Source organism: Dendropsophus ebraccatus, chromosome 1 (assembly GCF_027789765.1).
Source record: "Dendropsophus ebraccatus isolate aDenEbr1 chromosome 1, aDenEbr1.pat, whole genome shotgun sequence".
Lineage (NCBI taxonomy): Eukaryota > Metazoa > Chordata > Amphibia > Anura > Hylidae > Dendropsophus > Dendropsophus ebraccatus.
Window position 1 is genome coordinate 71,092,390 of NC_091454.1, and position 12,278 is coordinate 71,104,667.

At 42.4% G+C, this 12,278-nt stretch overlaps 1 protein-coding gene across 5 annotated transcripts in view; it reads left to right on the forward strand.

Annotated features, from left to right (window-relative positions):
* Positions 1-12,278, forward strand: part of HK3 (hexokinase 3) — a 63,275-nt gene that overhangs the window by 27,290 nt on the left and 23,707 nt on the right. For all 5 annotated transcript variants that reach the window (XM_069972700.1, XM_069972683.1, XM_069972709.1 and 2 more), the window contains exon 4: positions 6,558-6,700. In XM_069972700.1, coding sequence (XP_069828801.1) covers positions 6,558-6,700 — 143 coding nt within the window. The remainder of the gene's footprint in view (positions 1-6,557; positions 6,701-12,278) is intronic.

A 12,278-nucleotide genomic window follows, 5' to 3' on the forward strand; every position in this document is an offset into this window, starting at 1 on the left:
AGATATGAGAGAACCTTGAGCATGCTTGGGTTTGTCTGAACCTGAGCATGCGACATTTCATTACCGGTGGCTGAAGAAGTTGGATGCAGCCCTAAGGCTGCCTGGAAAACATAGATACAGCCATAAACTATGATCCCACAATGTGAAAGTAAGTGTAAATAACGGTCCTTGTTGCAAACCTTTACACAACATCCAAGTTACATGTAGCCATAATGCAGCACCCATAGTAGTCTATAAGGCCATACATAACCCAACAGGTTCTTTCTGTCAAATTCTAAATGAATCCAACAGGACCATAACAGTTCTGCATGATCCACTTAATATGATTCCACAGTAATATTCTTCTTCGAGAGTAAAATAGCCCCAGCAATGTTGTGTTGTATGGAAGCACTTTAAAGTGCAGTATTTCTATACAGTCTTATATCATGGCTATGGATTGCAGACTGTTAGGGTAGGGACAGGGAAACACAAGGACAGGTGAGCCTTAAGCTGGCACCCGCCCCGATTTCCCTACCTACTTGCCTCAGAAGCTCTAATAGCAACGGACAACTGGACGGCAGGCCCTGATCTCACTGAGTGGAACACAGAACAAAACAAGACAAAACACAACACAATAAAGGGAAGTCAGGAGTCCAAGTCAAAATCAACCGAGCAGCAAAGTACAAAAATCGTGTCCAGAGGGGAAGTCAAAGGGTTAATAGCCAAAGTCAGGTAACCAGAGAATAAATGCAGAAAACGCTAGGTCAAGTAAACTAGGAGCTAGATACTATCACTGGCCTTAATGGAAAATACTTATAGGACCTGGAGTCCCAGCCCAGATACCGACAGCTAATGGTGTGTTTACAGGTAACGATTATCGTACGAATTTGCGTGATAATGATCAAATTTGAACGATGATCATACGTGTAAACGCAGCGAATGATCAAATGACAAACGAGAAATCGTTCATTTTGATCTTTCAACATGTTCTCAAATAGTCGTTCGTCGTTCACAAAAAATTTGCAGATCGGTCCGTGTAAACAGTCGTTCGCCGATTTAACCAATGTGTGAGATAGGCTTAAGCGATCACAAAACGATTTTCCATACAATATAATGTACCGTCTAAACGCTGATCGTTATGAAAAAAAAAATTGTTACTCCGACATCGTTAATCGTACGATCGGGCCAATGGAGGAGCCAGCCGTTAGTCCAATGACCATGATAACAAACACCAGTGCTGATTCAGCCAGGGAGAGCACACTTGCCACTGCTACAACATAGAGCAGCAGAGCTGAGTATAGCAAAAAACATGAAAGTGTTCAAGAAGCTATGGACGCCGCGCCGAGCGCGTGGCCCAAGTCCTAACACATACACATTGTCAGTTTCATCATAATCAGCTTCAACACCTGATCTTTTATTAGTGAATAGGAGGCGAATTGGAAAACTGCACGTATAATTCAGCACAGATAAACGTGAAGCTAGACTCACTTGCAAATTTTTGCAGATGGAATTTTATGCAGCTATTGCATAAGTAGAATAACTAGCAGTGCAAAAAAATTTGGATATGTTTTGATCAGTCAGGTTCTTGTACTGATCAGAAAAACAAACAGGGTCAAGCATATGGTAGCATACTTCACTCCTCCGCTGTCAATCATTAATGTCCTGAGGACCCATAGACTTATGGTGGGTTTACACAGATAGATTTATCTGACAGATTTTTGAAGCCAAAGCCAGGAATGGGTTTGAGAAGTGGAGAAATCTCAGTTTTTCCTTTATGACTTGTTCTCTGTTTATAGTCTGTTCCTGGTTTTGGCTTTAATAATCTGTCAGATAAAGCTCTCTGTGTAAACGCACCATGAGGCTATGTTCACACAACGTAAGTTTTCTATTAATCACAGCCATTGTTGACGACTTGCAACAAGGGCCGGGATTAAAAGGAAATTTATATTGTGCTGCCGTCTATGGAATCATGGCCAGAGTGTATACACACAGTATACACTCCGTCCGGGATCGCTAGCTGTCGCACAAAAAAATGTAAGTTTTGAGTGGCTGCTATTCATTGAATAGCGGCCATACAAGCCTGACAGGTCACACAATGGAGAGTGTGGCTCCAAATTGGGATTCAGCACAAATGAAGATCATCTGTCCGGTACTACAGTAACGTCCGGGATGATCTTCATTAACACTGGACGTTCTGTGACCCCCGCTGGGTCACAGAATGGCCGGTGTTTCACATAGTGATATAACTTTAGTGATATAACTATATAACTTTCTGTCACTAATTGATTTTAAAGAAAAAGATTTTCGCTGGACAACCCCTTTAAGTTGATATGGCAGAAAATTGTCTGCAGCCTCAGCCTACAGCTACTCATACACAAAGGGGGGTAATGTATCATTTGTCGGTTATTATGAATTAGAATTATGATTAGGAGCACGGGCCTTGTTTAATATTGCATAATTTTGTACAATTTTTTGGCTAACAAACTATGCAAGGGTCTGAAAAGAGTAATTCTGTGCAATATTTTTATTAAAAAATCGCACATGATAGAGCTGGCTTAAAAAGTAGCTAACTTACACCACGCCCCTAACACACACCCTCTGAGCGAACATTTTAAAAAATAGCGCAGCTGGTGTAAAGCACAAAATGTTACAACCTGTGCAAAAACATAAAATATGCAAGAATAATGGTGCAAAAAGAATGGTACATATGCCCCATAATGTTAGGGCTCCTCAATGATCTATTGCACATCATGTGATGCACAGCAAAATGCAATACTACGGCACAAACCCACATTTGATATAATAGCCACTGCTGGGCTTCATAAGAGCATAACATTGTGATTATATGACATTGCATATGATGGATGCCTGAACACTGTTATACAATACCAATGGCCTACATTTGCTGCATGTTATTTCATTTATACAGACAGTGGAACCCTATTCAAAGACAAATGTTAGTACATCCCATAATCCTTTGTTCTGCTGGGAGACAAAATGCTGTCAATGTGTCTGTTACTGGCTTGTTTCCCACTCCATAACAAATGTATAAGTCTCATAACAACTGTAAAAGAAATTTTTATTTATAAAATAAATGTATATTTTTATCTATTTAAGAGTCTAACTCAGTAAGAGGGTGGATATAAATTTCCAAGTTTTTTTTTTGTCAAATTTTGTAAAGCAGCATTTTTTTTTTAATTTTATTTCCTTTTAACTGTAAATGTAATAAAATAGTCAAAAAATACCCTTTTTTCACCAAAACTGGCCAAAAGAAATCCCTTGCTCTTTTTTTTACATTCAATGCCATTCAATGGGAAAAACATGCAGTTTTGTTTTCTTTTAAAACCTAAAAACAGTGTCTCAAGAACAGTGTGGGAACAGACATATGATTTGCATGCAAATTTTGATGCAGAGTTTTCTAGTGTCTCGATGCCAATACTGCCTCCAATAGTCTAAATAAGGCTAAATCCACTTCCTAAGTGACAAACGAAGTAAAGATATTTGGCACAAATAAGAAGCATGGCCTGGACTTCTGGTGTGGATCCATAACAGATTTTTCAGATGAAATAATGTGTTGTCTGAACACAGCCTTAGGCCGGGTTCACACTACGTAAAAAACATGGCCGTATTTCATACTAACGGCCTTAGTTGCACAAACAACAGCCGTTATTTGCAAAATATCGACCGTTGTTTGCATAACAACGGCTGTTAGTATGAAATACGGCTGTGTTTTGTACGTAGTGTGAACATAGCCTTGGTGCGTTCACACCTACAGGATCTGCGGCTGATTTTCTGCAGCAGATTTCATTTAAATAACTGAACATAGCATCAAATCTGCTGCAGATCTGCTGCAGATCCTTTAGGTGTGAACGCACCCTTAGGGTACAAACACACACAGCGTATATGCTGCGTATTTACTGCTGCAATACGCAGCAGATACGCAGCAGATTAGATCTAAATAACTGAACACAGCATCAAATCTGCACCATCAAATCTGCTGCGTATCTGCTGCGTATACGGTGTGTGTGTTTGTACCCTAACTTAGGCTGGGTTCACACTACGTATATTTCAGTCAGTATTGTGGTCCTCATATTGCAACCAAAACCAGGAGTGGATTGAAAACACAGAAAGGATCTGTTCACACAATGTTGAAATTAAGTGGATGGCCGCCATATAACAGTAAATAACGGCCATTATTTCAATACAACAGCTGTTGTTTTAAAATAACAGCAAATATTTGCCATTAAATGGCGGCCATCCACTTAATTTCAACATTGTGTGAACAGAGCCTTTCTGTGTTTTCAATCCACTCCTGGTTTTGGTTGCAATATGAGGACCACAATACTGACTGAAATATATGTAGTGTGAACCCAGCCTTAGGGTACAAACACACACACCGTATACGCAGCGTATTTTACTGCTGCGATTTCGCAGCAGATACGCAGCAGATTAGATCTAAATAACTAAACACAGCATCAAATCTGCACCACCAAATCTGCTGCAAATCTGCTGTGTATCTGCTGCGTATACGGTGTGTGTGTCTGTACCCTGAGGCTGCATTTACAGGATCCCTGTTCCTCACGGAACACGGACATGGAATGCCTGTAACGGACTCTCCCCCCGCCCCGGGCAGCATCTATAATTAGATGCTGGGAGCGGGGGAACTGTACAGATATGCGCTGTACTGTAATGACAGTGCCACACTGCTGCTTTATTACAGCGCAGCGCATATCTGTACAATTCCATTGCTCCCAGCATCTTATCACAGATGTTGCCTGGGCGGGGGGAAAAGTCTGTTGCAGGCATTCCACGTCCGTGTTCCGTCCAGAACACGGAACATGTGAATGTAGCTTAGGGTGCCTTCACACGTACCGTATCGCTGCGTATTTAACGTTGCGTATTTATCGGGATTTTTACATGCGAGTTTTGATTTTCACATGATTTTCATGTGAAAATCAAAACTCGCATGTAAAAATCGCACCAAACACGCAGCGATAAATACGCAGCGATACGGTACGTGTGAAGCTACCCTAAGGATCCGGTAACAATGTTATAACCTGGGTAGCAGGGAGTTAACTTTTAACATGGGAACAAGTAATTAAATAGGAGTACTAAGGAGCAGGTGTGCAGACCAGTGCCTGCTTATTGTGGTGCAGGAGCTTTATGGTAAGGTGATTCATTCAGGGGATGGATGTTCTGTACGGTCTTTCTCCGTAATGTATTTGTCATGTATTTCTGTGCAACTTCCAGTGAGTTCAAGGATGTGTCAAGATATTGTCAGCTGTCATTTCCTCTTTTCTTTATCTGTGTTGTAATGATTTAGACCACCGAGTGGTTATTGGCATATTTGTACAGCTTAGTGTAGAAACATGAGCAATAGCCATCTAGTAAATGCATATGTGCCTGCGTAATGTATTGGTAAATAGAAAATAACTTTCTATATCCAGAGTCCCCCCTTAAGATAAATTTAAGAAAATATGTAATTGTGTTCTGGTGACATTTTTGCATTGAGCAGCATAGTGTTAACTAGTGATGACATGCCGCTAATTGTTCGTGTTCGCCAATCACAAACAATGTGTTCAATGATTGGTTATAACAATCATTCTTGAACATATTTAAACCTACAAACGTATGCAACTGCGTAATTTACGTTTTTGCACCTGAAACTGTACGCATATAGACCAAAACTTACGATTTTACTGTATGTTCGTCATTTGTTCCTGAATGATGAACAAGAACTAATCACAATTTTTTTTCATCGGGATGTTCGCTCATGACTAGTGTTACCTCAGAAATGACTGCTGATAAGTATAAGGGTAGCTTCAAATGTAACGGATCCGCAGCGATTTGAGGCTGCAAGTTTGCAGCAAAATGTGCTGCGGATCCTAGTAGTGTAAAGGTCTATGAGGTTACATATGCACAGCGGAATTTTCATTCCACTGCGGATATATAACCCGGCCCCTTTAACCCCTCCGCCGCCCCCAGCTCCCGGCCCGGAGCATACATTACCTGCTCGGCGTTGCAGCTGTGTGTGAGGCTCCCGTTGGTCCCCATCAGCCAATCAGTACTGCCGTGCACTAATTGGCTGATGGGGAGCCGGGAGCCTCACTCAGCCGCAGCGCCGAGCAGGTAATGTATGCTCTGGGTGGCGGGGGGTTATAGGGGCCGGGAATGAAAAATCCGCTGCAGGTATGTGACCCATTCAACTTCACGCTACCAGGATCTGCAGCAGATTTCTCTGCAAACTTGCAGCATGAAATCTGCTGCAGATCCGGGACGTGTGAAGCTACCGTAAGTGTGGAAATTTCCACTTGTAGGCCATGTGAATCTGCGGGCTTATGTCCCAGAAGGTAAATGGTACTGTAGGTCACCAGGGAATGATGTAGCAAATTTTTAGATGGGGAGAAACTTTCAGCGGGTCAGCTCCTAGACTCGCCAGGTGCTCAGAAAGATTTTTGCAAACGGCCAAAATGTATGCAAAATTTGGTGCAGTTTATCTGTTAGATTTTGTTTCACCTCTTTCTGCAAATCTTGCACATTTTGAATGCTTAATGTATTTCTTTTTGTTTTTCCTACAGAAGACGGTGAATTCTTAGTACTTGACCTTGGAGGGGCCAAATTTAGAATTGTTTATGTGATGTTGGATGGCTTACAGGGAGTAAAGATGGATAATGAAGTATATGACATCCCAGAGGAAAGAATGACTGGGACAGGGCAGAAGGTAACTATAAAGACATTTATAGGAGAAACAATGCTAGGCCTCATTCAGGTAGAGTGGACAGAATGTGGACATTTTTGAAAAAAATAAATCCGATAACATAAGGAAGATTTAAAAATAATTCCTGAATTATGCTTCATGCAATGGCACAGAGTCTTGCCTCCATTTATTATCTAGTGTTAGGGCTTATGCAGAGGGCATTGTGTGTGTTCAGATGACCATAATTTCATGATTTCTATTTGAGTCCACACCATAGTCTATGAGGGACATTTAGCAAGATTGGTGCCCGTCCCATTTTCCTGACGGATTTACAAAGGGTCCTTTTACACACACAGATTTGGAGGCCAAAGCCAGGAATGGATTTGAAAAGAGGAGGAATCTCAATCTTTTCTTTATGACCTGTTCCCTGTTTATAGTCTGTTCCTGGCTTTGGCTTAAAAAAATCAGACAAATATCTGTTAAATATCTATGCTTTTAAATGGACCCTTAGAGGAGCACACCTCTTAGGGTCCTTTTATACACACAGATACCTGACCAATTTATGTCAGATTTTTGAAGCCAAAGCCAGGAACAGACTAAAAACAGGGAACAGGTCATAAAGGAAAGACTGGGATCTCTCCTCTCCCTGGCTTTGGTTTCAAAAATCTGTCAGATAAATTGGTCAGATATCTGTGTGTGTAAAAGCGCCCTTAGTAAAACTGACCCTGCAGTTGGTGCAGCCATTGCACAAAAGTCTACACCTGCCCTTGAGCAGGTGTAGATGTTTGCCTGGTTTATCCCTGTTTACAGACACAAACCACATTGAGTAGCTTGGACAATCAGTAGTATGGTGCGTTTACACAGAGAGATTTATCTGACAGATTTTGGAAGCCAAAGTGAGGAACAGACTATAAACAGGGAACAGGTTATAAAGGAAAGACTGAGGTTTTTCATCTTTTCATATCCATTCCTGGCTTTGGCTTCTTTCCGTGTAAATGCACCATTAAAGAGGCCAATCTGCAGCACACAGGTTACCAGAAATAAATAAAAAATAGTTTTTATTTATAAAGCGCCAACAGATTCCACAGCCCTTTTTCAATTATGGGGAGAATTAGCTGAAAAACCTGTCATCTGAATATATATCTTAGACATCCTATAGAGGTACATGGGGGGTAAATAGCACTTTGGCACACCTTTATTTTCATAATGGCCTTTTCTTCAGAATCTGTATTTAAAGGGGGTTGGCCACTTTATAGTATAATAGTTCAGTGTACAGTAGTAGGTGTACTTACAGCACTTAGTGACATCCTGTGTATCTCATTGAGCTAATATCTGACTCCTCTCATCCAGGCTGTGCTGACCTGCTCTCTGGTGAGCCTGTCTATACAATAGCCATCATGGAGGAGCATGTGACCATGCCCCACCCCCCAGTGTCCACTACTGAGCCTGTATGTGCCTATGGTGGACGCTGGAGGGCATGGTCTCATGCTCCTCCATGTTGGCCATCTTATGTACAGAAACAAAACAGAGTAGAGCAACACTGCCTGAAGGAGGGGAGCCTGGTTTAAAGGGGTTATCCAGCGCTACAAAAACATGGCCACTTTCCCCATACTGTTGTCTCCAGTTTGGGTGGGGTTTTGAAACTCAGCTCCATTGAAGTAAATGGAGCTTAATTGCAAACTGCACCTGAGCTGGAGACAACAGTAGGGGGAAAAGTGGTCATGTTGTTGTAGCGCTGGATAACACCTTTAAGCTCTATGAGGTCAGGGCAGCTTCTAGGCCATTTTGGCAACAGGGCGACTCTGAAAAAAGCGCCCATCCCCCCTATCAATGGGGGCAGCTATCAATCACTGCTGAGTGAGGTGCGAGGTCTGCACAGACACAGACTGCAGAGCACCCCTATCTGGAACATGTGTCCTGGACTCCTGGGAGGGCTGATGCTGGGGGACACCTACAGAAGGAACCAGTGAGAAGAGAGACCACAGCTTCCTTGAATAACAACTACAACTCTCAGAATGCCCTACACTAATGAAGCTCTAAGGGTATGCTGGAAGTTATAGTTATGAGATGACAACACTTTGATGTGTCTGTTCATTTGTGCAGTCTATTGTGGACTGTCAGTAAATGCTGGGAGTTGTAGTATTTGTAGCTGTTGTAATTGGAGGGTCCCGGGTCCATTGGTTTATCGTGATTTATGCCTGCAAACAGGTGTAAATCATGGCAGAAATCTACAACTGCTCTGTAGCAGGCGCAGGTCCCTTTGAATTTACTAAGGCTGGGTACACATTACTTTTTTGCGATTGTTTTTCAAAAAAACGGATGCTCTTGTGTGCATTCATTCTGATCCGTTTCTCCATTCACTTCTGTTTTTTTTAACATACACAAAAACGTTGTAGACTGCATTTTTGTGTACGTTAAAAAAAGGATGCGTTCTGAGATGATTGACAGGAAAAGAGGCTTCTAACCGACCTATTTTCCTGTCAGTCATCCTGCAGAGCTCGCTGACAGGTAGAGAGCCGTGACTAGTCACAGCCCAGATGACTAGTTCCCGGCTCGCTGCTTGTTTCATTCATAGAGCATTAACAGCACACTATACATAATATAGGACATCACACATACTTTGCACATTGTACTCTTTACACACAAATATAGCGGAGTAACTTTTTGTAGCTGGGTGCTGTCTATGAAAGGTTAAATCATCAGGCAGAGGTCCTATGCTATTAACCCTCCCTCACCCTCTCCTCACTGAAGCTGCAGAGCCTTGTGAGCTAAGGGAGAAAGGATGAAAGTTAGAGGGAAGATGAGTAAGTATAGACTGTGGGAAATGAAGCTGCCCATCACCCCCCTCCCCACAATCACATACACCCAAATACTGCACTGCTGATTCCCCACAGTAATCCCCCTCCCCTCCTCTCCAGGCAGCAGCAGGACTTACTGAGACGCTCTCTTCAGCTGTGTACAGGCCGGGTCGGGGGAGGAGACGCTGTCACACAGGAGCTGCTGCCTGTGCTGGATGATCAGCAGAGCCGCAGGAGGGAACGTGGGAGAAGTCCCTGCTGCCTCCTCTATCCTCTTCCCTTTAGTCACAGGCCACAAAGGAGCCCCCAGGATCCGGGTGCTGTGTGTGTGGGCGCTCTGAAGTCCGAGCCTGCTGCCCTGTGCAGAAAGTCACTGATGCTGTGTCTGGTGAGGGAGGGCGCCCCCTAGCTGTCAGTGCCCGATGCAGTAGCCCGGCCTGCACGGTGCTAGAAACGGCCCTGTATGAGGTAAACAGGGAGCTGTTGTCAGTATATACATTGAGTTCAGTTACTAATACTGTAAACTTACCTATTTTACAATAAAGTGGCCAACTCCCTTTAAGGAATTTTCTCTAACATTGAGTGTGTTAAAAAAAACAACTGTGCAGCAATTTTTATTTTACTATGAACTTTTTGCCTGTACTGTATATCCCACCTTGTAAAATTATTGGGGGTGTGGAAAAGTTTATGACCCATGTAAGTATTCTAGCAGTCTTTCGACCACATTCTGACAAACTGCTTGTCGGGAAGTTGACGCATGTCTAGTGATCTGGAATTTAGACAATATTTTGATATTTTTCCTTAGGAAACTTTGAGCTGCTTTTCTTTCTAGTAATAAACTAGGTCTTTCGAATAGTAGTGATTAGGCGAAGAGGGCTTTTTTATTGGTTTCCTCAAGCTAGCAGTATATAAAATCTTTCTCAGCATGAAAATAAGACGATCATGCTGGCACGTTAAACCTCAATTACCAGTGTTAACCTTGATGACAGAAATGCCATTATTTATCAAGGTTTTTTTTTTCTTTTGCAGTAATTTGTGTAAGTAGCTGTGTACATTGACACTTGAAATAACTCCAAATTTCACAACACTTAGGTTAATGCAATGTTGAAACACCAACGGCATACAGTTAAGTAATTGCACATACAAACTCTTTACCATGTTTTAAAGGAGAAATAAACAGAAACCTCTTAATTTTGTAAACTTGTAATTTTGCTTATTATTATTATTGTGGCTTTGAGTTTCCTTTTAATAAAGTAGTTCCTGGATTGTGAAGCATATACTGTATGTACAATAGCGTAAGTAGTACTCCTGTGGTTCTTGGTTCCCCTAGGTGTGGTTACCAGAACTATAGTCTAAATACTATTAAGACTGTGACCTAGCCACATCAGCAATGTCAGTGTATCACTGCAACCTGGCAAAAGTGCTCTGACTGCATAAAATTAGTTGTTATGTAGAGGTTGGTACATTTGCATGGTTCCCTTCCCATGCCAATCTACTTCAAACAGGTAGAATTTGAGAGGAAGAGTTTAAGACAGTTTTCATCTCCTCTGCTCCTGTCGGTGTAGTCTTTTTTGTTTTACTTTACTTCTCTGACCTCTAACATGTGTGACACTTCTGCCCCTGTCAATGTTACCTGCATAGGCCTCCATATAATGCATAACATTGGAGCTGAATTTTAGCAGGTCAGGCATAAGCAGTCAACCTTTAAGAGATCTTGGGCCCCCTTTATTTTTTTTTTTGTCCAGTTGCAGCTGAACCCTCTGCCACAACTATAGCTACTCCATTGATGCCAGACTCGCCTAGTTCCAGGGCAATAGAAATCACTTTGCCAACCCTCTCTGCTCTAGGATACTTCTCAAGGCTGTGCTTGACAAATCAGCCAAACCACTTCTTCCACAGAGACTGAGTCCACTCTTAGGGCCCTAGAACGTTGAGGAAATCACGCGGATAACTTGCTGCGGATTCTGTGCGCGCTCCCACTTGACTATCTGCTCGTCCCATATGCTACATTCTATGGTCCGGTGGATTCCGTCCTCCATCAAAAGAAGTGATATTTCACTACTTTGGGCAGTTGGTGGAATCCGCCCGACCACAGCATGGAGTCTATGGGGCGGGCAGATATTCAAGTGGGAGCGGGCACGGAATCCACGGCAAGTTATCCACGTGACTTCCTCAGTGTGTAAGGGCCCGTACTGAGCGAGCCCTGTATAGGCTTGCTTCACATCTTGAGGCCTCCAGCTCACAAAGACTTCCAGTGGGCAATTGTTTCATAATCTCCAGTTCATCACACTACAGCATCTCTGCCTCTACTGCAGAGCCACAAGCTTGTGTCAAGAAGTATAAGCCCAGTCTATAGACAATATAAACAGGCTAATGGCACTCTATTGCAAACCAGGCTTTTAGCATCTCCCAAGGCCCCTTCTATACAGTGGTTCAATTTCCATTATTCGGATTTCCTAGATAGCCCAGAAGGCTGTCAAACCTGTTGCAATCCACCTTGAAGGCTCCTCTAGGCATATGCTGCTAGTAAATCCTGCAATAAAACAAATACAACACCTATGCAATGCACCTGTACATATACACAAGTGCAAATACAAAATAAATGTATCACTAAGCAATTTCTGCAAGGGACAACATACAGTTCACCCCAATTATTAATCTATGACTTGGTCATATTAAATCAAGCATGTCATTGCTGTAATCCCCTGTAGCACCTCCCACCCCATCAAACCTTAATTGATAGATTTTTTTTTTCCTGTTGAAGTATAGCAGTCGATCTGCCAGTCTCCTGACAGGTCAGGCTA